Source organism: Podarcis melisellensis (genome assembly GCF_964234715.1).
Source record: "Podarcis melisellensis genome assembly, chromosome: 3".
Lineage (NCBI taxonomy): Eukaryota > Metazoa > Chordata > Lepidosauria > Squamata > Lacertidae > Podarcis > Podarcis melisellensis.
Window position 1 is genome coordinate 57623935 of NC_138530.1, and position 27696 is coordinate 57651630.

General features: G+C 40.3%; 1 protein-coding gene and 1 long non-coding RNA gene across 11 annotated transcripts in view; one reads left to right on the plus strand and one right to left on the minus strand.

Moving 5' to 3' along the window:
- The first annotated feature begins 4254 nt into the window (after positions 1 to 4254).
- LOC309366549 overlaps positions 4255 to 27696 on the plus strand; it is a 30291-nt gene continuing 6849 nt past the window's right edge. The window contains exons 1-3 of one of the 4 annotated variants that reach the window (XR_014166753.1): positions 4255 to 4723; positions 8389 to 8523; positions 25949 to 26402. This is a non-coding gene — a long non-coding RNA (uncharacterized lncRNA). The other 3 variants (XR_014166754.1, XR_014166756.1, XR_014166755.1) reach the window with 3 other exon arrangements.
- The window catches only part of STXBP5 (syntaxin binding protein 5), a 117051-nt gene continuing 105165 nt past the window's right edge, over positions 15811 to 27696 (minus strand). For 6 of the 7 annotated variants that reach the window (XM_081905149.1, XM_081905148.1, XM_081905146.1 and 3 more), the window contains 3 exons: positions 26767 to 26878; positions 25281 to 25501; positions 15811 to 23400 (listed from right to left, as the gene is read on the minus strand). In XM_081905149.1, the coding sequence (XP_081761275.1) occupies positions 23359 to 23400; positions 25281 to 25501; positions 26767 to 26878 (375 nt within the window). In that variant the 3' untranslated portion in view covers positions 15811 to 23358. The remainder of the gene's footprint in view (positions 23401 to 25280; positions 25502 to 26766; positions 26879 to 27696) is intronic. The other variant, XR_014166723.1, reaches the window with a different exon arrangement.

Sequence of the window (27696 nt, forward strand, 5' to 3'; positions counted from 1 at the left end):
CACTCGCGGTACCTCACCGAGTGAAGCCAAGCCCAGAAATTCAACAGTTTTCCAGGCTCCCGCCTTTCCTGCGTTTAATAATGTCTCACCTGAAGCCTTGGGAGAGGGAGGAAGGCGTTTTCCTCAGCGGCGACAAGTCTCATTCTTAAGTATTTGAAAAAAGTGTGCTTAAGACTGCCACTTTTATTTTGAAGGAAGAGCAGCCAATCAGCAGCTGTTGCTCGTGAGGAGAGGAACCGTATACAGCTGTTTCTCTCCCCTTTTCCCTGCCTTGTAGCAGCAGCTAGGAAAGAATGGCGGGAAGCACCCCTCAGACCTCCCCGGCGGGGCTTCTCGCTCTGCGCTCTGGCTGCTCATGGGGTCGGAGGGAGGGGCAAGGGTGGGAAAGCAGGCAGCTGCTCCCGCTCCTAATTCCTTTCACCTGCCCACCTTTTCATGGCGGATTGGTCCCACAGGGCTGCAGAGGGTAACCAGAAGCAGCCACCTCTGTCCACTCTCTTCAGGTGGTGCACTACAGGCGATGGCTGTGGTCAGCTGCCTGAGACAAAGGGCAAAATGGAGTTCCCAAGAAGAGTGGCTGCTACATCTTTACTTCAAGGCAAAGACAGCATTTTCTGCCAAAGGCAAACTATGTAGTACACACAGTCTACCAGCATTCCTGAGCACCTGTCACCTGAGGTAGCCGCCTCATTCTGTATAGTGCTAGGGCCAACCCTGCAGGACAAGCCGCTTCTTTCTCACTCTCACCTTTGAGAGGCACCATTGTGGGAATTGGGGCTGACTGTGCCCAATCCTCCCCACCATACCGCCCAGTGAAAGAGTGAACAGAAGAAGTGAACAGGCAGAGATCATGGCCTGTCTCCTGCCCTGCCCAAGTAGCAGCCTCCTCCTTTTGCTGGCTAGGCTCCAGATGACTCCAAGGGTGAAACCTTTCTGTACTATTCAAAGAGAAAGGATGTGTGAGTGAGGAGAGCAAGCAGCAACCATCCTTTGATAGAGCTGGTAGAGATGTTGGAGAACCCTCAAATGGTTCTCCAATGCTGCAGGCCTTCAATATACATGCTACTAAGTAGAATAATAGCATAACCACCCCACCCCACTCACCATCCCCCCTCCTCCTCTTCCCCTTCTTCCTAATTGTTTAAACCAATTCATGAACCAAGAAATTATATATTGACCACTAATAATGAAACATATGTTGTAGATATTTTTCCACATTTATTATGCTATTTTGTGATATACAAATGACATGAGAAAACTTGGTATACTGTACTTATTTGTACTGTATAACATTATTCTTGTTTATAAAACCCAATTACACATACACACACATGCCAAGGCTGCATCAAATGGGCCAGCTCAGGACTTCATGGCCTCCATGAGAACCACAGGGTTTTCTCAGTACATCAATGGTCCTACACATGTAGCTGGCTGGGCATACTCTCAACTTGGCCTTCATGTCAGAGCAGATTCATAATACTGTGTTTACTGGCAGGCTCACTGTAATGTAATGGATGGAACATAACCTGGTGAGATTTGGACAAAATGTAGCTACCCTGGTGTGCAAGAGTGGGGAACCCTTTTGGACAGAGATGATTTGGCCACTGCACTCCATACCCTGGTAACTTCCAGATTGGATTATTGCAATGCACTCTATGTCAGGCTGCCTTTGATGATTACCCAGAAACTTCAGTTGGTGCAAAATGCAGCAGCCAGAGTATTGTTTGGGATTTCATTTATATCTCATATAACCCATTTTAAAACACTTGGACTTGGCAGTTCACTTCTGGACCCAATTCAAAGTGTTCATGTTAAGTGTTTAAAGCCCAAAATGAACAGAGGCCCCAAATATCTGAAAGACTACCCCATTCCCTACAGACCCTCTTGGGTGCTGAGATAGACAGAGGGAGCCCTCTAAGTAGTATCCCTACCTTCAAAGACTCAGGGGGTCAGGGAATGGGAAAGCACATTCTCTACAGTAGCCCCTAAGCTGCGGAATTACCTCTGCACAGAGGTGAGTCTGGCACCTTTATTACACAGCTTTTGATAAATGCTGAAGGCACACCTCTTTCCCTAGGTTTTGTCACTCAAAATGTATATTCAGTGGTGGAGCGTATGCCTGTGCTACCTGGGGTGGGTGGGATGGGCCCACAAGAGGGGTGTGCCGCATAGAGCGCCCTCCCCTGTGCCACAGTTCAGGGTAGGAGAGGGGCGGGGAAGCTGCTGCTCTCCTCCTGCTCTCTGCCACTGGATCAGGCCTGACCCAGCAGCGGAGGTTGAGCTGCTGAGGCTGGGTGTGTCTCACTGTGGCTGAGGTGGGATGCTCTCTGCCGCTGGGTCAAAAGTGACCTGGCAGCAGAGCTGCTGCCGCTGGGTGCAAGGTGTGCAGTCCTCCAGGGTTTCAGAAAGGAGTCTCACCCACCGCTACCTGGAGACACCAGGAATTGAAACTGGGATCTTTTGAATGTTAAATGTATGCTCTATCCACTGAGTTAGAACCCTTCCTAGCCCATCATTGCTGAGTGATCACTCAACCCTTGCACAGTAGCTTGGATTCAATGCATACATTCCCTACCACTGCACCACCCAGAAGGAGAAAGCAGGTGAAAGGATGATGTGCTTGCCCTCTCCATGACCAAACCTGTGGGAGACTGGCTTAGTGGCAAAGCATCTGCCTTGCATGCAGGTGCCTGGTTCAATCCCTGGCACATTCAGGTAGGGCTAGGAGGGTCCCCTGCCTGAAACCTGGAGAGCTGCTGCCAGTGTAGGCAATACACTGGGCTATAGGGACCAATTGTCTGTATAAGGCAGTTTCCTATGTTGCTCTCCATGCTGTACCACCCAGACAAAAAGCAACTGCTTCTGCTTTCTCGCAGGCAGCATCAAAGGTCCAATTCTCATGCCTGTGGCACCCAGAGAGGTGAGCAAGACAGAGGAAGCAGGAGCAACCTCTGTCATTCCATTTGCAAGCTTCCCTGTCTTCCTCAGAAGTGGCAAAATTCCAACCAGAAAGCCTAGCAGAATCTCTCATACCCTCCTTTCCAGCTTCAGGGCAGAGCAAGGACAGCAAGACAGCTGCTGCTGCAGGAACATCCAGCCTTTCCTTCCTGGACAGCAGAAATTGGGCCAGAGATGGCTGCTATCTTTGCTTGCATGGCCTCTTTCTTTGGGGTGTGCAGCAGCAAACATTGGTCTAGGGAGGGAGCCACTGGCGTATAACAGCATACCCAGCAGCAGAGAGCAGGAGAGTGAGACCGCTCTGTCTTGTACCACAGAGGAGAGTGAGAGAGAGAATGAGTAGCTGCTTGTCTTTTATCTCCAAATAGTATCATGGGGCCAGTTCTCAATGTGCAGTCTCCAAATAAGGCAAGAAAATAAGAGGAACTTGCTCTTTCCTGCTCCCTCCAGAAGTAACTGAGTTCTGCTCTTTTCTAGTCTCAATGACAGGGCAAGGGAAGAAATCTAGAAGTATTTATTTACCTCATTCTCACCAGCTGCTGGTGACACTCTTCAGCATGCTTTTCCAATCACATAGTCAAACTTGTGTGCTGCTGAGTCCTCTTGCGGGTGGCGACGGCAGTGATGGAGACAGGGGTGGCCCAAGACATTTTGGCACCTGAGGTGAACCTCAGGTGCTTCCCCTTCCCGCTAGGGAAGAGGGGTGAATAAAGATCTACACCAGGAACAAGAGTAGGGAATTAAGTTCTACACCAGGATCTGCTGCCCCTGTGGATTCTGCCGCCTGAAGCAGTTGCCTCCCCTTGCCTCATGGGTGGACCAGCTCTGGGTCTGGGATGGTGTAAGCTGCAGTCTTAGCATCAGAGTGTGGGCCCATGACTTATTTCTATATACCAGTGGGGGGGGGGGGAGCAGGCTGTTCCACTTTAAAATGGCAATACAGTGGTACCTCGGGTTAAGTACCTAATTCATTCTGGAGGGCCGTCCTTAACCTGAAACTGTTCTTAACCTGAAGCACCACTTCAGCTAAAGGGGCCTCCCGCTGCTGCCGGAACACAATTTCTGTTCTCATCCTGAAGTAAAGTTCTTAACCAGAGGGACTATTTCTGGGTTAGCGGAGTCTGTAACCTGAAGTGTATGTAACTCGAGGTACCACTGTACTGTCCCACCCCCAGCACTAGATTCGATGCCCATTATTTCTGTTTCAGGGAACAGCACATCCAGCACGGGTTACATCGCCTCTCTTTACCACCTTTGAGGTATGATCAACCCTTTATTCGCCCTCTCTGACTCACCTGCCCACCTTCCCGGCCCCTTTCCCTCTCCTGTAATTCTCTCCCACTCTCTGCCTACCAGCTCCTTCACACTCCCTTTGCCCAAACAGGCCTTCTCGGAGTAGCAAAGCCAGCGGCGGTTAAGGGGGCGGGACGGGGTCGCGACTGACCTTTTTTTACCAACGGCCACTTCGTGACAGAATTTATGCGGGGCCAAGAGCGCCTAGACTTCGCAGGGAGGGAGGGGGGTGTCCTCTGTTGTGTCCCCCCCCCCGGAGTTTTCCCAAGTGCAGCTGCCTTCGCTCTCTGATAAATTATTTCCTCTCCCCTTGCCTCTGCCTTCTTCGGAGAAACATATTGGGTCCACGTGACGTAGAACAGCCGCGTTTCGCCTCGCGCTCCAGTTTGGTTGGGTGTAGCGGCCGTTGAGGCCCTTCGGGTTTGGCTTCCCTCCCGCCCCCTCTCACGCAGAAAGGCTGGAGGAGAGTCGGGTTCTTGACGTGTAAAGGAAATGCTCGTGGGAGAGGCGGAGGCGGGGTCTTGCCTGCGCATACCTAGGTTTAAGAAAGGGAATGGCAAGGGTCAGGAAAGGCCTGTGTCGAAAGAAGAGGGGCAAGAAGCAGCAAGCAGTGGCGTCCTTTGCAACCCTCAGCTTCTCCCCAACGTCTTTCTCCTCAGCCCTGCACCCTCCCAGCGCCGCTTTCTCTCGCTTCTTTTGCCAACCCTGGAGTCACAGTGCCCCCTGACGGTTTCTGCTGAAAAGTGCAGCACTGGCTCTTTAAACCAGTGTCCTTTCACCTTCCCTAAAGGCTTCTAATTGAAATACAGTATATTATGCGTTCCCCATACCCACACGTACGTCCCATGCACAGCAGGGATGCTTCTTTGCTAGAAGCCCGCCATACGTGAATCATTCCATGCGTAGGCGTTGGAACAGATACACTTCCCATTCTTCACACACAGCAGTGCATACACAACTTCCTACATCAAATTGTACGGTAAGGCATTTAACTTCAAGGTCCGCTTCTACACATAGCAGCCTACTGCTCCAGGAAATGATACAGTGAACTCCTTCCTCAATAGGAGTTCATCAAGAGGCTCTCTTGTGTGTCCCAGTTTTGCACCTGACTGGAGTGAGACTGGGCTCAAGTTTTGGAAGCTGCTGCCTAGGGTGATGCTCTTGCTGTGCTAGGTGAAGACTATCCTTTTTGGGGAGGCCTACAGCTTGGTTGTTTCTTAATGTCAGTTTGTATTGCTGTTTTTTTATCTGCTTGCTGCCATTCTGCTGCTTGTTTCCCTTTTGATGATTTTTTAAAAAAAGCATCTGTATTATTGCGAACTTGTGTACGCACTTTTTCTACTGACCATCTTGAACTTTTAAGGTGAACTAGAAGTACATTTTGAAATAATTTGGAAACCTTGACATAATTTAAAACAGTTCACAGAAACTTGTTTGCCTCCTTTCTTGTTGTTTGTTCTTTCTTTCATAGGCTCTGACTCCTTTTAGGTGCAGCTGCACTTTACTGAAGTTGCATTTTTTTTAAATGTTGTTGGTTGACCCGAACTAGTTAAAAAGAATAATTGGGACTCTGGTAGGATAAAAATAGATGAGAAAAATGCTATGCATTAGACACTACTTCCACTTCAGCATCTTTAACAATGTATGCCTAGTCTCCAAGGCCTTTGTTTTATCTACTTTGTTTTATCAATGCATTCCATTTCAGTAATGGTGGTAATACTCAGTGCATCCTAATAGCTTGGGGTTCTTTTGTGTGCATTAAAAAAATTATGGATGACCCAAATGCAGACATCTGGTCCAAGCTGGCAAAAGCAGGAGCAAATCCCATGTGTGCATGTCTACTCAGAAATAAATTTCACTCAGGTGAGATATTCTAGATTACAAAGCTGTGTGCATAGTTATCTGTGTTGCTTCCCAATGTGGTATAGTGGTTAAGAGCAGTGGACTCGTAATCTTGTCAACCGGGTTCGCTTCCCCGCTCCTCCACATGCAGCTGCTGGGTGACCTTGGGCTAGTCACACTTCTATGAAGTCTCTCGGCCTCATTCACCTTACAGAGTGTTTGTTGTGGGGGAGGAAGGGAAAGGAGATTGTTAGCTGCTTTGAGACTCCTTAAGGGGACTGAAAGGTGGGATATCAAGTCCAAATTCTTCCTCCTCCACCTCCTCCTCCTCCTCCTCCTCCTCCTCCTCTTCCCTTATGGTCAGTACTGTTACAGAGTGCTGCTTATCTATTGAGTAAACTAAAAATATGTATTACTTATTTAAAATAAATTGTATGGAAACTTGTTAAGGAAAGCAAACATTTTTATCAGAGGTGGCTTCCAGATGGATGGTTTCTGTTGCCATCCCAGTCATTGCTTTTCCACTGTAAGCTGCAAAAGGAATTGTAATTGATTTCCAGCACTATCAAGAGAATGGTGCTTCTTCTATTTTCAACACTATCAGGAGAATGATGGTTTTTCTATTTGTCCACCCCACTATGTTCTGTCCACATCAGTGGGCATGATGTGATTGCTGTGAGTGAGACTATTTGAAGCTCAGTGGGTGTTTTCAGTTTTTTCTATTTTAGATATGGTAGAATTTTTATTATTGCTGTTTGTTTTATGTAAGAATTTTTGATCCCAGGACAGAAGAAGAAGAAGAGTTTGGATTTGATATCCCGCCTTTCACTCCCTTTAAGGAGTCTCAAAGCGGCTAACATTCTCCTTTCCCTTCCTCCCCCACAACAAACACTCTGTGAGGTGAGTGGGGCTGAGAGACTTCAGAGAAGTGTGACTGGCCCAAGGTTACCCAGCAGCTGCATGTGGAGGAGCGGAGACACGAACCCGGTTCCCCAGATTACGAGACTACCGCTCTTAACCACTACACCACACTGACAGGTTACCTCATAGTTAAAAATAAACAATTCTAGCAAATTAAGAACAGATAAAAGCATTAATAAAATTAAACACAATTCAGTCATAGTAATAACAGTTGCAGTAGTGGCTAATATGCCATAAATGACCAGTCAAAGAGGTATTTGCCTTTTACCAAGCATTAGCACCAGATGTTTGTCTAGGGATGGTATTTCACAGCCAAGGTATCATCACAGAGAATGCCCTATTACATGGCACCACCACAGATGATGTTTAGTTCCTCCATTCTGACTATACCTTCTCCTCAGTAGCATAGAGAGGGGTGGGGCGCTCCAGGCAGCATGGCAGTTGCTGGGCGGCATGGGTGTTACAGGGTAGTAGAGCCACTGCCTATCCCTCAAGGAGATATTGCCCAAAAAAGCTGAAACGACTTTGGCCGGTCTCCTAAAAACAGCTCAACAACTTTGGGCGATCTCTTAAAAAAGGTCCGCTGCAGGGTTGCTATGCCGCAGCTTCTCCTGGTAACACTATATGCAACTGGGAGATTACAGCCACAATAATAAACTAAGGCACAGTAGTAGGCTCATCACACGCTGTCAGACAGAAGACAATAATGCCACTATAATACTTTTCCTGCCTGGTTCTCGCCCTAGATAATGGTCACAAGTCCCTGGCTTACAATTCCGTATCTTGACTGATGGCGGGGGAAGCCCTTGTCCCTGTACCAGAGTCTATGCTTATGCCCAGATGGGCTATGGACCACACCCTATCTGTATCCATTTCGCAACTTTATATTATCTCATAATACACAGCAATGTAGAGTAAAAGGCATTCTTCACCTGAGCAAATGTTAGTTATTAAATCCCCCTAAGCTGTTTTATATTCTACTTAAACTGAAGACCTGTCAAAACTAAACTGCTCTCTATATTGCTTATGTTTTTCCCTTCAAGTATTTGCAGTGTACACTGCTGTAGATGACTCCACAGTATTGTCTGTGAGTAGAAAAGGTAATTTAAAGGCCAATGGTTGTAAACACTGAAAGGTGAGAAGGGAAAATATAGTAGCTTTACTCTGTAAGCCAGTTAGGATGATCTTTTAAAAATACAGAGGAAAATATTGCAGTTCTACCACATGGCCGTGGGGGCAACTATGAAATAGAAATCTAAATTTTCAGCAGATTTTTAATAGGCATAGTGCTGTACATTCAAGCACTGTTTACATCTATTAATGAAAATGTCATATAACCTCTATCCTAACGAATTAGATGCTTTTAAATTTCAGAAAAGTGTGTGGCATAATTTGACAACACTATCTAATTAACACCAGTTGCATAATGGAACTCTGAAGACATATGAAAAGCGAAATGGGTTAAAGAATGAGTGACATTCACAGGAGAATTTTCATGAGCTACATAAGGTATGATGACAGACAAACTAGTTTTATTGTTAGAGAGCTGGGGGGATAGTGATGTTTGGGCTGTAAGAGATACCATCCTGTAATAGCAATTTAGATAAATTACCATTGGCGTTACTTCTTAGTTACTGCATTTAACAGAAAACTTGGTATTCAGTTAAGCTTTTGCAAAACAAAACTTTTATAGCCCCAAATAATTCCCCCCCCTCCGCCTTCTATTAAAAACCATATAATGCACTCTATTATCTATCACATCATTCTAGAAAATCATGACATGGATAATTACCACCCATGTATTTTTTTAAAAAGATAAAATTCAACTCAATGAAGTGGCACAAAAAAACCCAACAGTACCTGCAAATCTATTTTTCAAAAAGTACTTCTTTCAACAATATTTGTTGTTTATTAAATCAATGCATTGGTCTAAAAAGAGCAAGAACTTCTACTATGAAATTGAAAGCCCTATTTTATATTTGTCTGTGAAACAAAAATGTTTATGGCAGAAGTTGGACAGATATGTTTATGGTATTCTATTTACCAGCCATATATCATAATCCCTTCAGTATAAACATTTTTTCTCACTCTCTGAGAGTGAGAAACTAGCCAGTCAACAGCCCCAGGAGCAACTCTTCATATATGTCTGCTGCAAAGTTCAGCTAAGGCATAAGAACAGAATAATTCTTTCCAGCACATAGTATTGATTTGATAGACCACATAGGAATATGGGGTTGCTGATACTAAGATTCACCTCCTAGCCACTGCTAATTTTCATGTGACCGTTTCCAGTTCTTAAATGCACAGCCCAATCTTCACTGAGGTTAGTCTCCAAAGTACGTTTTCAAAAACAACCACCTGAAGCTTAAGCCTGAACTACTGTAATGTGCTGTACATAAGGCTGCTGTTGGAGATTGTTTGGAAAAGACAAGTATTGAAAAATGCTGCTTCCCAATTATTAAGTGGCATTATTCTTTATGATCTGGAATGGCTTCCTGTTTGCTTCTGAGACCAATTTGAAGTACTGATATTGACATACAAAGCTGTGAAAGGTTTGGGATGCAATTAGGTACTTGCAGCTTACTTAACATCTCAGTGTGTAACTCTCATGTTATCTAGTTCACTATTATCATTCCACTAGCCAAGTCGTATAATTTAAATTTTAGAGTAGTGCTTTTGAATTGTTTGATGTAAGCAAGTAGGACATGTAATGTCTTCTATAAGGAAAGTAAATTCCTCACCAGGAATTGTTGTTGATGATGGTTAGGTAGGGCTGCCACCCTGTGGCAAAAAATATGAATTGGAGGATTTGTTTGACATTAATTACAGTGGTACCCAGGGTTACAAACTCTGCTAACCAGGGAGTGGTTGCTCCAGGTAAAGAACTCTGTCCCAGAATAAGAACGGAAATCACACGCAGCGGCAGCAGGAGGCCCCATTAGTGAAAGCATGCCTCAGGTTAAGAACCATTTCAGGTTAAGAACAGACCTCTGGAACGAATTAAGTTCTTAACCCGAGGTACCACTATATATTAAACTCTATTTCATAATAATCAGATATGATTGTATATAATCAAACAGAAAGCTGGGCAAGATAGAAAGGAAAGACAAATGAAAAGAGAAAGCCTTGAGATCACATGAATAGATACTGAGATAACTGGGCTGTAAAGCTCGTGGTAAACAGCAATTAAGGGAAGTTCACATCCAAGTATGGACAAAACAGCCAATCTAAATAGGTATTGTTAGGTTTACTAACAGAATTTCCTGGGCCCAGTATACTGTATGTGTATTGCCCCCCCCCCTCAATCTCCTTCACTAATTTATTGGTCAGAACTGTTGCTTATGTAGATATATTAACTTAACCTAACCTACCTCACAGGGCTGTTGCAAATATAAAAGGAGGGAGGGGAAGATAATGTACACATTCTTAAGCTCCTGGGTGGAAAGGCAAAATACAAGTAGATATCACCACTTATGTAAATAAAAAATAATCATGCACAAAGCCAGAAACCAGTCCCTCTTGTTTTAACTGCCACGTTTCATAGTCCTGATATTTACAACAAAATAGTTAAATAGTTAAACAAAAACTGTTTGGCAACCCTTATAAATAAGCAAGATACTCAGTTTCATAGTTTTGGAGTCTGACTTACAAACCCTTTGCCTAGCCTACCTCACAGGGCTGTTGTGAAGATAAAAACAGAGAAGGGAAGGCAATGTACACAGCCGTGAGCTCCTGGGAGGAAATGCTACTTACAAATATACAACAAGGAGTTTCACAACTCTCAGCAACACCCAAAGTCATAGCTGTCGACGTTTCCCTTTTTTAAAGGGAAATTCCCTTATTCCGAGTAGGATTCCTCGCAAGAAAAGGGAAAAGTTGACAGCTATGCCCAAGGTATCCTTGGGTAAAAGTACAATCTATAGGAATTTTAACTTGCTGTAGCTGCATGGCATTTGGTTATTGTATTTATGGATTCTTTTAGTATTTTAGGATTCATTTTATATTTTTGTTTTATGGTTACTGTATATTAAAAAATATATATAGCCAGTAAAGACATGAAGACCAGTAGTACTTTTTTTTTCAGTAGGAAGGAAGCCTCAATTGTTTAAAGTTTGTTATCTTTGAGTAAAACATACCTAAACTAGTCAAGATAGCATACTTGGGGAGGGATGAACAAAATAATGTGGAAAGTACTTTAAAAAAACCAGTGGTGTAGCGTGGGTTGTCAGCACCCGGGGCAAGGCAAGTAATTTGCACCCCCTAACCAGTGGATTTGCGCCCCCTAACCCCCAGATGTTGCGCCTGGTGCGGCCGGCCCCCCCTGCACCCCCCACGCTACGCCACTGAAAAAAAACACTCCAATACAGAGAGCTGACTCTACTCCTGCATCCAGGATCAGGCTAGCGCAGGGGTCAGCAAACTTTTTCAGCAGGGGGCCGGTCCACTGTCCCTCAGAACTTGTGGGGGGCCAGACTATATTTTGAAAAAAATAAAAATGAATGAATTCCTATGCCCCCACAAATAACCCAGAGGTGCATTTTAAATAAAAGGACACATTCTACTCATGTAAAAACATGCCGACTCCCGGACCGTCTGCAGGCCGGATTTAGAAGGCGATTGGGCCGGATCCAGCACCCGGGCCTTAGTTTGCCTACCCATGGGCTAGCAGCAACAATGAGCTTCTCTTGTTTTTTTCCTGCTGCCTTAGATGCTGCCCTTCTGATTCCCAGGTAATCAGAGGAAGGTATGCTAAGCAGCTTAAGTTATTATGCATGCTTAGCAACAGCAGTATCTGCAGCTTAAGAATGGTGCTTCCATGATTTGTCTTTTAGTTTTATTTATAAATGTCTGATTGACTTAGCTTTCATTTTTTTTAAATAGTAAGTCAGGTCCCTGCTAGCTTGGGGCCTGCTACATGTTTATTTAATCTACACTTAAGACAGGAAGAACCAGCTGCACAAATATAAGATGAGGGAGACTTGAATTGCCAGTAATATATGTGAAAAGGATATGGGGTCTTAGCAGACCCACAAGCGTAATTTGAGTCAACAGTACGATGCAGCAGCAAAAAAAGGCTAATGCTATTCTAGGCTGCATCAGTATAGTGCCCTGATCAAGGAAATTGAATCGTTCTGCTTTGACCACACCTTGAGTACTGTGTCCAGTTCACAATTTAAGGAAGATACTGACAAGCTGCAGTGTGTGCCGAGGAGGGCAGCCAATGGAACATTTGAGGGAATTGGGTAAGTTTAGGCTGATAAAGAGGAGAGTGAGAGGAGATAGTTGTCATATCTTCAAATATCTAAAGGGCTGTTGGATGGAAGTAGCTTGTTTTCTCCTGCTCTGGAGGGTAGGACCCAAACCAATGGTTTCAAGTTACAATAAAGGAGGTTCCAGCTAAACATTAGGAAGAACTTTCTGATACTAAGAGCTGTTCAACAGTAGAACAGACTTGCGTAAGAGCTGGTGGCCTCTCCTTCCTTGGAGGTTTTTCAGCAGAGGTTGGATGGTCATCTGTATGATGTAGTTGAGATTCTTGCATTGCAGGGGGTTGGACTAGATGACCCTCGGGGTACCTTCCAACTCTACAATTCTATGATTCTACAATCGCTATACCCCGCAGTTAGCAGCTCTGCCTTTAGATTCCTTTATTATTCCAGTTAGTTCTGGGATTCTAAATTGTCTCTTACCAGCTTCCAGAAATGCCTTTTGTCTTTTGTTTACCAGCTTCTTTGATGAACTGAGTCTAAATGACAAATATAAATATTACCAGCCTTATAGCAATGTGGTTGCCACTAAAAATAGCTTTCATTTGTCCTGAGCTCCAGCTCACTGCAGTAATGCCTGAAAATTAGAAAACTGAAAAATTCTATGTTTATAAACTATACTGTGCGCTAAATACCCACACCACAGTGTGGGGCTACAAAATGTCTGGGGCCAATGTTACTACACACACACACACACACACACACACACACACAGAAGAGTGGTGAGAAGCATTTATTTTCCTTTCAAGGGGTGCATTCATTTGGGGAGAATTGTTAGAGGTCACATCCTGGCAGTAGACAAGAGCAAAGTCAAGTGGGGATGCAGGACACAAAAGTAGGCAGAACAAGGGTGTCTAATCTGTGGCCCTCTAGATGTTGAACTACAAGACCTAAAATCTCTGACCATTGGCAAGCCTTCCAAAGGCTGATGGGAGTTGTAGAAGAACAGCATTTGGAAGGCAACAGGTAACTTGCCTATGAGGCAGGGCCTCCACTTCTTTTTCTGTAACCTCCATTCACATCAATTTCTCCCCCCATTGACATCTGCATAAAATTTGGTAAAGAGACCCTCATTTAGAACCTATAATATACAGGTGCAGTTTTCAGTGGCAATTATACCATTTTGTTAATGCTTGGTTTATTGTCTACACAAGCTTATATTTACAGAAATATCTGCTTTGAGCGGGCGGCATTTATTAGTCCCACAGTGCTGCGTCTATATACAGTACTGCATGAGCTGCATGGCACCATAAAAAATGGCGGGGGGGGGGGGAGCCCACTGCCCACCATGTTCCATAGCTGGGGGAGGGGAACCTCCACCCCCTATTTTAGGGAGTGCAGCCATTTCCCCCCCCCCCATTGACAGCTGCCATGCACCTTTGCAAACCAAAGTGAGGTTCAAAGAGAGGAATACTCCTATTCCAAGTACTGAATTGCTGTGGCAAAAAACAGATCATTCATATTGGCTGAGACACATTAACTTATTTTGATACAGTTAATTTTTGTGTGCCACCTTGATTAGGTCTTTTTTGTATACAGTACTAGAAATTAAAGGCTGAGAAGTAGGGAGGCTGTTATATCATTGATAGTTAACACTAAGCATTGCAATACTCGTCATATCATCAATGCAATCTTACATCAATGTGACACTGTTTGCAGGGGTCATTTATGGTTTGGGGTGGATGCCAGCCTTAAGTTTAACTAAGCATGCAGAAGCAGCAGCTATCTCTGGCATGAACCACCAGCACCTGCAGATTAGTCACATATCATGGAGAACAGATTGCAATTGAATCTAAATAGTAAGATGATGCTGATACTAGGAAAGAGCCATGCCTTCTTGTGATAGATGGGGTTTCTGAAGTCCCATCTGATCAGGTAACAACTCTGAGGATACTCTGCCTAAGACCTAGTGCTGTTCTGTTCTTTGGCAGGCTCCAACCTGATTCTCAAAGGCAGAAAATGCATACACTGGTAAGACTGCAATACTATGAAACTTTACTTGTGTAAACACCCTGTTCAACAAGAGGGTTTACTTCCAAGTAAAGATAGTGGTTGGACTCCAAAATTATCAAGATAGTTGAAAATTAATTGTTCTAGATATTTTTAGTACACTCCTAGCAATATTTACGAGAACATATTGGTCTTGAGTGTAGGTGTGTATAGTACTTTCTAAAGCTATGTACGGATAAACCAAAGTTATTGCGCAAATTTAACTGGATTGATTTTAATGTATGCAGCACTGAGCATTTTACCAGCTATGTATGGATTAAATTTTTCCACAATCTTTTCCTGTTATAAAACTGTTAATTCATTGATTACACTGTAGACACTTATAACCCATCCTATTAAAATATTCAAGAGTTACCAAATTAAATCTCAATTTAGTCTAAAATTCTAACAGTAATCAAGCCAATGCACCCAGAATCTGATAAGCAGGTTATGAAATTAATGAATGACTATCCACTGTGTGTTTCAAGCACCTGGTAAATCAGAGGCAGGTTGTGTCTGAAGGTGGTCATCTTCTGAAAATGCTGAGGTCATCTCAAGCATCTTTCCTGTGTGATAAATCAAACAACATGACTGCTATAAACCATTATTTGAAGAATTGAGAGTCAGCTATACCCCTACATAGGCAATGACCCAATTCACATGTAACAGGAAGCCTAACCATCCCTTACTGTGAACAAGTTAATGTGTGGGTTTCCAGAATGAACATGTTCCTCCCCTGGGCTTGCTGCTGCCATGCTACCAGGATGTAAATCATGATTTGGCTTAGCATTACAATCAAACCCAGTCTTGTGGTCTGTCACACTCAACAAACCACAAGCTGCAAATAGCCCCCCCCCTTAGTGCTTGTGGTTTGTCAGGGCGGGGGGGGGGGGGAGGAGAGAAAATCACAAGTGTGGGTTTGTACATAACTAAGACAAACCATGACTTAGCCTGGGTCACATGACAGTAGCAGGGCCAGGGGTGAAACACATTAGACCGTCTGCTCTGTGAATCTGCACATTTGTGCTGAGTCATGGTTTAAACTTTAGCTTAGCATTACATGCAATCTGGGCCATAATCACCAAGGAAGGGGCACAAACAGAAGGTGGGAAATTATAGGATTTACTCAGGCAGAGGCAGCAGTCCTTTAACTTTTATACATCAAAGCACATTATCATTCATGGAATAATAAATTTTATCTTCCAATTCATATAACACAGAAGAAGTCCTGAAGTTTGCTTAACATTATAGTATAAAGCATGGAGCCATGCATGGTGGGAAAGAGACTTTCCTGACCATCATGTTTCTCTTTATTGCTAGAAGACACGACAGCTTCTTACAGAGATCTGGCACATAATCACCAGCAAAATCAATGAAAGTGAAAATCAGATAGATTTTCAAAGTACAAATTAAAACACATCTAAGATGATGAATATAGGACAATCCTGAAGGAACATTTGCATTTCTTCCAACAGTAAGAAATACCCTCAAGCATGGACTGCATCAAGAGGGAAAATGATTACATGAAACAAAAACTAGGTTTGTTTTGTTTCAGGAGAGATTTGAATAGTTTATTTTGCCCATTCAGAGCCCTTCAGCATAATGACACATTCATATACACATATGAACAGTATTTTCTGAAACATTAATGTATAGTACATTTTCCTTTTAAAATACCAGCTGCACAGGTTTTTTTATTTACAAAAATATCCCATACTTAATTTTAATGTTTGTAATGACATACTTTAGGATCAAGTACATAAAGTAAAATAACTATGCAGTCTAACATTTCCATTTGTAATGGTATGGATTGGAGTTCATACAAAACTATATTGGTAGACAGATGAATTTGCAACCCTATCCTAAGATGCATTTCCCATTTTCATCTTCAGAACACGTAGTGGGGCTCCGCAAGACTGAAATTAACAAGTGGAAGTGAGGAATAAATTAAAAACAAAAAAAGACACAATGCACAGAGACTAAGATACATATAAGCTAGAAGTTCTATATCAAGCATGCTTATCCAATGAGTAATGTGAGAAACATTTATTGATGTTCTTCATCCCCCTGAACTCCCACCCCACCCCTGCAATGATGCTTGCATAATGAAACAGTAGCATAACCAGAAGCCGCTCCTCCTAGGTGTAACCAATATGAATAGTGGTATATGAGTTTAAAGTAAAACGAGTACAATTTATTTACAAATTTTGAAAGGGTTGTTAACACTTAACAGTTTCCCCATTTTGTATTAGCCAATATCAAATAGCAGCTCCATGGATGATGCCATGATTTCATCAAAAAATCAAAACTTGTTCATATTTTTAAAAAATGTAGTGGTCAAGAAGAAACTGCAGTCGCTTGAAGTTTAGAAAGATCAATTTCCTAAGTGCTTTATCAAAAAATGCTAATACTTATTTAGTTGCATCTTTGATTTCTATAATCAAAACTATATCTCAAATTAGTTTTAAAATTAAAAACTACACTCCTCTGTGAAATTGAAACAAACATGATTTATATAGGAAACATGTATAGTAGTAGCCATGCACTTTTCTTGGTTTGATTCTCAATGCATGTTAAACAATGTTAAAAATTCAGATAATTCACATATACTGGACATTTAGCTTTGTTTACCGCCCACCACCCCCAACTATAAAATTCATTCAAACAGGATCTTTATTTATTTCTTTTGGCAGTAATGTCACTAACATTCACAGGGGGAAAGAATTCACAATACTTCACAGATAAATATCTAGACTGTGGGAGCAAGTGCAGCTGAGAATTTGTACAGTAAACAAAGGCAAACAATGAGCATTTTCAATCATTGGGCACACCACAACTACACTACAAGTGCAGTCATATTCTTATCTGTATGCATCAGAGCACTAACAAATAGGATGGTTCACCAACCACAGGAATATGCACTTTAAAAAACATTCTGAGGACAAGTAACAATCAATGAGTATAAAATATATGCAGAAACCAGAACTTCAAAATACAAAAGGAAAGCTTTAATTGACAAAAATACATGGAATCCACTTTTAATTTTTGGAAATTTTAAAAGGCTGAAGAAAATACCTGAAAATCTAGAATTTTATATATACTCATGAAAAAGAAGAGTTATGATAAATGTCCATCAACAAGCTGCAGCTATTTCAAACAGTTCTACAACTGAGGTGTGTGTGTGTATATATATATACTTTCTTCTTGTAGCGGTTCTTTTTAGATTAAACTATAGGTTTATTTTAAGCTAGTAACTCTAGAGTATTTCTAATTAATCAAGATGGGTTAATTTGTTACTGTTATCTCGATATGAGATGAATTTATTTCTTATTATAAGCTTAATTGTATGCATAATATATATACATTAAGTTCTTTGACAAACTTAACATAAGGTTTTTTTAAAATTAAAAGATAGAGCATATATTTTAATTTGGTAACAAACTATATTCTTATAGCATAATGTATAAATATCGCTGTGGCTGCAATCCAGCCATGGTTACCTGTGCTTAACTCTCACGCATATCCATAGAACCAAAGCACATATTATTTGTGAACAGGATTGCAGTTTTGTGTAATTATTAAACAAATCTGAAAGTGTTTCAGTAATTTAGAAATAAAGAAAATATTCAGAGAAATTGTCTATCGTTCTTATGAATCTTCCAAATCTAGCACTGGAACTCTAGCACCTGTGACAACTTGCCTGTTTATTTCAAATGAGGAAGCAGGTCCCTGTATGCAGTCTTAATTCTCACAGATCCTCTTCCTTTATGGGCATGGAGGTCCCTGCCCATAAAAGAATTTGTCCATGCAAAGGGTGCAAAGCTGTTTGTGTACAGAAATAACTTTCCAAACTATTTTATGTACAGATAAGTGAATTCAAGACTCAGATGTACATGAAAGGATTTAAGTACTCAAGGTTGCATTACTTAAGGTGCAGGGAAAAGAAATTCAAGTTTACGGTTCAGATTAGATCAGTGCTATAGAAAGCAAAAAGAAAACATCACTGCATCAAAAATCACCTTTGGCTATAGCTTTCTAATGTAGTATTTGTCAGATGAGGGAGGCCTTGAGCAAAAATGTGTAACAAAACCATACAAGTGCAGATGGAAATCAGCTGACTAACTTTATACCTACTGTACTGTACTGTAATGAATATTGATGGTGTCACACTTTCAGACTTGCTTGGAATACACACAATTATTTACATGAAGTAACATTCAGAAGTTACAATTTGGCAGTTTTCTTCCTAAAGAAACATGTCTTTAGTTTAATTATAATTAAACACAGTAACATTACATGAAAGACAAGTAGCAGCAGTTTGTTTGCATTTTAGTCATATATATAAAAAAGTTTAGGCTGAGTTTAGATGCTCATTCCTCTGTAGCACTGGCAGCAAATAAACCCAGCTAATGTGGCATGAGCCCCGACCCAGCATCAGCAGCTTGATAATTGTACAAATGGTAATTGGAGAAGGAGCCTTGCTTGGGCAGAGTCTCTTCTTTATTTTTGTAGTTCCTAAGTGCAGCAGCTTCCTCTAGTCACATTCACAAGTAGGTCTTTTACTCTGAAGGAAAACTGTACTCCCCTTTTAAAAAGGTTCTATGAGTGCTTGGTGTGGACTCCATGCTTTGATATACTAAAATATAAACTTTTACTAAGTCCAAGAGCAATCTAGAAATCAAGAGAATGTACATGTGTGTCTGTGAAATTATGGTCAATAGCCAATAGGTATCTACAACAGTTTGCCAAAATGCACTTCATTACCTATTGCAGCAGTGCTGGGTATAACTTGAAGTGTGTGTGTGTGGGGGGGGGGGGTAAATTGAAATATGCACATTTCATGAGTTTTTTTAAATCTTGCCACAAAACATGTTTCCACATCTTGCCAATTTTTAGACAGAGGCTCAAAAGTGGCAAGTCTTCCTGTGCCTCTGAAAGTACAGCAGCTGCACAATCCTCTTCAGTTTCCCCCTCCACAGTACCTTTTTAAAAGTTTCTTGCAACAGCCACTATTAACTGCCGCTTCAGCACCATTAAAAATTACTTCTGTAGAATTGAAAGGGAAACCAAACTTTTGGGAACTTATGTAACCAGAAGGAAACAAATCTTATGGGAAAAGTTCTCCTAGCCAAATCTGTATAGCAACATGATATCATTAATTTCTAAGAAGAAATCAAGTTAAATAAAAAAAAAATCATATCCAGTAGTAATGTTTTGGTGTACTGAACAGCATCAAACTGGCATGAAAAAGATGGGAGACCCTTTCAGCGAACTTCATCTCCCACCTCTATTCCCTTTTTCAAGTCAAAATTCAAACCCTGAGAAAATTCAGCACAACACTACAAAAAAACTTCCAGTATCAGTTTAACCAGAAACTATGGGAGGCCTAAAAAATAAAATAAAATAATGAACATGTGTTTACCATGGCCAACAGCAGCTCTACACTACTGCCTCCCAGTATCTAAAAGTTATCTGTACACAGCCTTATTTGATAATTTGATCAAACAATCAAATTCAAATTATGCCAAACAAACTCTATACAAAGTAATTTTCCCTATTCGTACATCTTGCTGCAGTGAGATTGACAAATATTACTGAATTGCCCAGACTAGACAAACAGCCCAACAATTTGCTACTATTTAATTTCTGCATTTTTTAAAAAAAAGCAAATTATTTTATTTATGGTATAAAATGTGAGAACACATACACATTATAATAGATACTATGCTATTCTTTGTGCTAGTATGAACTTCCTTATTCTTCATTTCCTGTTGGGTGTCAAAAATTTGCTCCTCAGAAAGCTACAGATCTTGCCTCAAATAATTCAGCTTCACAAGGAGTGTACCACTTTGGGGATTTTCTGCAAAGGAATGTGGATAGCAGTAAATCTTCATTTACTATAGAGTTATCTTGCTCTGGGCATTTTCTATAGTGGGCAAAAGTAATTATTCACTATAATTTTAATTTGTATGGAAAGACAGACTTCCGCCTTTTAAAAAAATTAACCAATGTTATGTTAGGTTCATTATTACGTTTTGTGCTTCTGACTCCAAATACAAAATACACATTTGACACAATCCATATGAAGATTAGCCGTGAGAAATCAGTAAGGTATGTATCTCCACTTGAAATCAGTGGGGTTTAAAAGTGCTTATCTAAGGCTGGATCATGCCATTTGTACACAAAACAGAATTTAACATTAAAAAAAAAAAATTCTAATGCACAGAGAAGTTATCATAACGAACAGTTACTACTGTTTACGTTTGAATGTCCACATCACTTAACAATTTTTTTATTATTTGATTTATTGATTTTTCTCAGTGTTTTCACATATAGCTAAATGCAAATAAAGTAATTTGTTTAAAACAGAAAATCTGTTTCCAGGCAGCAGAATGAAAAAGTGAATAACTAGTCCCTAAACAAGTTGTTTTAGTTTTGACTCAAATATTTGCTGTAGAGGATTGGCTGCTGCCCAAAATCACTTCTGTAGGCTTAGACTTAGAGCACTGTGTGGTTATGGAAAGAACTGAATCTGCTTCTCATATGGACAATTGAATATCATGGCACTCTACCCAAAGCTGCACTGCAGGGAGACAAAAAGCTGGTATAAGTACAGTACTAAAACACACCATCCAGCAGCCCCAATCTGAAACACAGATTCAAACATTCTTGCAGATTGTAGAGTTTCCCACCCCCAAGTGACCTTTGGTTGCAACCAACATGCTGCAGCGATTTAGTTGAATCAAATTTGAAGGGTTATAACCTTATCTTAATCACATTTACTTAGAGGCAAGTCTATATATAGCAAAACACACTATGCAGGACCAGCCAGTAACTTTTTCAACCTGGAGTGCACATTACATTTAGGGAACGAACGGGGAACACAATTTTTAAATGCCAATGCTGAACCCACACTAGTGAATTTTGTTTTGGCTCAAACTGCAGTCTATGTTCACAATGTTAGAAGTTAAAGACAACCCATTCAACATGTGCACAGCACCACCAAGTTTAGGAAAATAAAACCCAAAACCTCTGGATTTCTTACAGACAGAGCCTCAACTAGTTCAGGCTGCTTGCAAATTATCACAAATTCATACTATTTCCAGCTTCCAACATGACTAAGATTATTATTTATGCATTTTCATAAATATTTTTTTTTAAATAAATTCATATACTCTTATTACACTATGGCTTTGGTGCAACCTTCATTAGCTAAAATATACTGCTTCAATTTGGCACATCTTAAATCCCTCCTTTCATACAAATCAAAGTAGGAATCTACCAGTTGCTAAAGTGGTAAAATATTCATATATTAAACGCCAAGTTTTGGAAACAATCCATTCTGACTTTAATGTCACTCGGCAATTCATACAGTGAACTTAAGAACACTTACATGGAGGAAAAGTCAATTCAAATAAACGGTACTTGCTCCCAAGTAAATGTGCTTGAAATTCTGGAGACAGCTTCTTTGCTGCTTTTTTTTAACTTGCTAACAGGTTCTTTGAACTGCATTAGGAAAAACAAACCCAAGAACCGTTTTAATCTAATGCAATTAATAAAAATGATTGCTATTAGCCATCAAGTTGTATCCCAGAGTTCAACACTGCTTGAACTAAGGACTATTTCACCTGGTAGTTAAGTCTGATTGGGCATATAAGCTAGCTACGTATCTGATAGATCCTGTTTAAGTGCCTGCACTAATACATTCTCTTAAACACACAAAAGAAGATGTACAGCATGAATTAAACTCAAAACCAATTACAAATATTTTATAAATCGACTAACTGTATTTTCAGGAAAATAAAAAAGGTAGGGTTGACTGAAAGATGACATTTTTTTCCTCATTGTGGTAGACTTTTTTTTTTTACTTTTTACACTACACAGCCATAACACAAATGAAAACTTTCAGCATGATGTGCAGTTGAATCACTTTTTTTTTTACAATGCAAAAAAACTTCTCTTGCTTTGCACTTGACACGGGCTGTGTTCAGATGTCATGCTAAGTCACAGTTTGTTGTGATGGGAATGAGCTGCAGCAAGCCTCACGTGTCATCTTTTTTCTTCTGGTGTGGCTGCGAGAAGTTCTGAAGCTTTTGCTTTGTTTTAGATTAACTATACCGTGTCAGGTCCAAACCTTAAACCATGGTTAAGTGTAACAATGGTTCATCAAAACAGGCCAGCTTTATAATCTATGGTTTGAAAGTATATTTGAAAGTATGTTTCAAATAAACCATACTGAAAATTAACCACATTATGTCAGGTTCAGATAAAATCAACAAGCTACGGTTAATCAAAAGCTTCCAATGACCTCCTTGTAGCTACAACAAAGAAAGAGTGTGTGTGTGTGTGTGTGTGTGTGTGTTTGTGTGTGCAAGAACCCAAATGCTTGCTGCTTTTCATTTCTGTCACACTACGCTATGGTTTATAATGACATCCAAACACAGCCACAGTATGGTGATGCAAATACAAGAATACTAGATCAGGGGTCCAAGAAGATACTATGTGCATGTTAACTATGTATAGATTCAGAATGGAGCTCGCATACTTCTTTTGTCAGATCAGAAAATTGGTGGCATCAAGTCATTTCTAGTAACAGCTAAAATGGCGTGCTCTAAGGAGGGAAGGTATAGATCAGCTACTAGTAGTCCCCTAAGATGAACAACTTTATTCTAGCTCTTGGACCCCTGATTTATTGCAGCCTCCTACAGGAGGATGAAACACTGGCAGCAACAACAATAGCACAAAAACTTTTGGCATATGAAATATTAACACAGGATAGATCCTGCATTGCCCCTGCTCATCTGATACCAAAGTTTCCTTTTTGTCCATGTCTTCTCTTGTTGACTGTTCCCAAGCTCCTAGTCAGCCCACAGGTAAAGACACACACACACTGTGTGGGTGCCAGTTTTAAATATAATGACCCTCAGTTAAAGCTGCATGACTGAGGTAAAACAGTGTGTGATTTGTGCTAGGAAAGATCAGTATCCATTGGCTGACACCCTTGCACTTCCGCTGGTCCTGCAGAAGTTAATGAAAAGGAGATTTTTCTTCAAGGTAAAGTTATATAGATGCATTTGGAAATGCGTTGTCAGAACTGGTACCATTTCTTATCTTTGCATTTCAACATCATCTAAAAATGAAACAGAGGAACACAACATAGTTATGCATATGGTATGGTACACTGTACAGTTCACTTTTGAAGTTGGTGTAAGGAGGGAATTCTAAGAATAGAGAATTGCCTATTAAGTAAAGGAGATGAATAACTAAATGATTAAGGAGATCAGAGGTACATGAACAAGTGGATAGAAGTTGTGCATGAATAAGCCTTCTTGCCATCTTCCTGTGACAATATAAAGTTTAGTTCCCATACTGCTGGATTCTGGTGTGAAAACAGAACGAGCCTAAAGTATTTTGCTGCCTGAGGTGAAGCACAAAATTAAGGCTGGGTAATATATAATACTGTCCAAAACCAGTTTGAAGTCCATTATCATGATAACGGTTTTCCAATTTTTGACCTGGGAATTTATTGTGAATCATTATGTATGTGTGTGTATGCTATGCAAAAATCACAATATGGGAAAAACCATGAAGCCAGTCAGTGCCTCTACATAGCTCCATCCTAATTTCAGACATTGTGATATATTGGTATATTGTGATGTTTAGCTAGTGATATATTGTTGAAAACCAGCTATCGCCCAGTGATACAAGATGGCACCAACTCCCCCCATTCCTGGCAATTTAACCTAAGAATTTAATCTTACATAAAACCTGGTCATTGGCAGTGTCTTCCACTGCACCTGGAGAGCAGGAGATTAGCTTATGGAACACAAGCTATGACACACACAGCTCTGTCCTTCAACACCTTGTTTCTGCTCCCTGCCTGTCAGCATCTCTCACCTGTGACTGCCACCTCACTTTGTCTAGTGAAAGGGTCACTCACCCAGTGTATGAGTGAAAGCGCTAAATGTCTTTCTTTTTTAAAATATGCTTTTTATTAGTTTTCTTAACACACACACACAAATTAACAAAAATGATAAAATAACAAAAAAAATCCATCCTTCCATAAATCCACATGTTCTTACAAAAGAACTTATGCCACCATGTTCTTAATTCCCAGTTCCTTATCTTCCCCAATAGACTTCCGTCTTCCTCAAAGCAGGTCTTTCTTATTTGTTTAATAAACTGCTTCTTTAATCATTTTGCCATTTTTTCTGTTATCTGAATACTATACTTATAATCCATATTGTGGTTTGTGAAAATTAATCAAAGCATGTCCAGGTTTTAACTTGAGGGCACTGTTGTTGGTTTTTTTAAAATATTCCTTCTAAATTTCCCACTCCTTTTTGAACTTTGGGTTTGGCTGTTTCCTGTCTCCGTCATTTTTGCCAGTTCGAGATATTCAAATAATTTATCCTGCCATTCCTCTCTTGTTGGTACTAATTCTCCTTTCCAATTCCTGGCAATTAATATTCTTGCTGCTATTGTAGCATATAAGAATATTCTCTTTTTTAACATTTGGAATATCTGAAGCTAAAATGCATAATAATAATAATAATAATAATAATAATAATAATAATAATAATAATTTATTATTTGTACCCCGCCCATCTGGCTGGGTTTCCCCAGCCACTCTGGGCGGCTTCCATAGAAACCAAAAATACACTAAAATATCACAGATTAAAAACTTCCCTGAACTAAGAAGGCTTCTGGTTTCTTTATGAAAGTTTGCTTAAACATTTTTTTCAATTCCTCATATATAATATTCCAAAAAATCTTAATTTTTTTGCAACCCCACCACATATGAAACAGTGTCCCTTCTGCCTGTTTACACCTCCAGTACATATTAGATCTTGTTTTATACATTTTGGATAGTTTTCTGGGAGTTATATACCACCTGTAAAACATTTTCAAAGATTTTCCTTAAGTGTATAACAGGCTGTAAATCTCCATTCTTTATTCCATAATCTTTCCCATACCCATAGTTGGGAACCATGTTGACACTCTACTTACGTCATGCGCATGCTTTGAGAAAGAATCGGCACTGGCCATCATGGCTGCTGTTCGTTCTTCCAGTTCTCCCAACTTCTGTCCTCTTTCATCTAGTGCTATTCTGGCTCGTGCCAATTCACAAACTATTCCTGATGCTGCTCCTTTGACCCCTTCAATACCACCAGGACCTGGAATATGCTGGGCAAGGCTCCTTGATGCCTTTCCAGCAGCTGATTCTCCAACTGAATATGCAAAAAGAAAATCAACCAGATTCTATTCAGGATCCTTCCATACAAAAACGGTTACTAGCTAGCTGAACTCAATACTAAAAGTGGAAATGTCATAAGCTTTGGATAAAACTAAAAGAAAATAAAGTGCTGTGCATCTTATGATTGATTACACAACATATTTAACATAAAAACCAAACTATTCTGATACATCAATTATTTTTCTTTTCTTGTTTGCAATGAACTGAGAATCTGTATAGCTGGGTAGGTGAGTGCCAGCTTAGCTTACTATTGGTTTCATGAACACAATGCCAGAAATTGATGTGTAGAGATTTCATCGCATCATTTTGCCTTGTGATTCACTGCATTTGTTGTTTTACATCTCTTTATGTTGATGTATTAAGTTGTTTTAAAAAAATCTGTTCCATTAAAGATTGATAAATTATAAAATATTCTTTTCAGACACAACGTCTGCTGTTCTTTGATGGCCTATAAAGTTGGTGGGTCTCTCAGCATTGCATCATGTGATGCTACATTAAAAATTAACTCCAAAGGTAGGATAGTTCTCTTGCACCAAGGATGGAAAACTTTTGGGCCTCCAGATGTTGTAGGACTGCAGATCCTAACAGCTCCAACTAGAATGATGCCTTTTCATCTTGAACTGCTGTTTCAGTGTTGACATCAGCCTTTTCGTTCTTGCCAAGTACTTGTGGATTAGATATTAGACCAGGACTAAGGGACCAGCTATTTGTGCATTTTGTAATTTTATAACTATGTAACTTCGCTACTTAGTTGATTTTTTTTTTACACTATGTTATTTTATTGTTGGTTTTTATTGATTTTAGTCTAGCCTAGATTTATTGTAACCATCAGGAATAATATTTCTACTGTGCCAGCAAAACTCCAGTAATCGCAAGTCAGTATCCAACCCATTATTCATTTTATCTGCCATTTTAATATTGTAATTTGCCTTGTGTACCGTGACTACAATCTATACCATTGAGCATAAATTAATAAATAATTCTGCATAGGACTGAGAAAAAAGTTTTACCTTTAATATTCTACTCTAATTCAGAAAACTGATAGTACTCAGATAATGGGAATATTAATGGGAAGGTATGTGCAATGATACACAAGTAGTTAATATGAGGGAATAGATTGCACTAATCTTAGTTTCTAGTTAATATTTTTGTGTTTCATTTTACAACTTGGGTCTGCATTCAATAAATATATTCTACTCATATGCTTTTCTTTTATTTTAAAAAATGTAATGAACTTACAGAGTTCCTCTCTGTCAAGTGATTGTGCACCACCTCCAAATAGGCCTTTGAAGAACCCTTTGTTTGGTGCTTCTGGTGTTTCTACTGGTGTGAAGAGTTCACCCAACATTTCCTTCAAAGAAAAAACATTTTCAGTCATATCTGAAATTTTATTTGGATTTCATAACAAAGGACAAAAGTACTATTAATGCACTCTCATTGTATTCTCACTTGACTTCAGAATTCAAAGTGTCCATACAGTTCCCCCTGTAGATTTTATCATTCTGCTTCAAACAATTTAGCATGCATTAGATTAACTGAAAAGTTGTTAAGTCGCAACAATATCTTTACCTAACCTTTACTCAGATGGAAATTCGAGTTGCAGTTAAACTCTGCACTTGCCTCACTTTCTTCAACGTTAAATGTTCTTCACTTACTACAATACACTGCCTTCAAATAAATACTTTACATTTGGTCTTACTGAATGTATTAAACTAAAGATTAAGCTGACAACAGGCACACAGAAACATACTGACAATTTTCTGCACTGACTTAAAGTGGGTTGTATCCTGACCTGCTGTTCCTCCTTCCATTTGTGGAAGTGAGACAGATCCAGCAGGGCTCCATTTTAGGCTCCACAGTCACCTCCCATGCTGTTTCTAGCACAGTTAGAAAAAGCATGGGAAAATTCAAACCGTAGAGGGAATGGCTCCGCCCCCCCTTTTTTTAACGGAACACGTACAAACTAACTAACTATTAAAGCTACTGACAGAGACAAGGAACAAGTAAGAAAGCTACAAGCCTGGATGAAAGATGGAGTCAAGATGCAAAACGAAACTGTTCTGCAAACAAGGGGGGGGGGGTCCTGAAAATGGCCTTAGAGCTGTGATTTTGCCTGCTACCATTTGAGGGCACTTGATACCTATACTGTGACATCTCTTCAGTATGCAT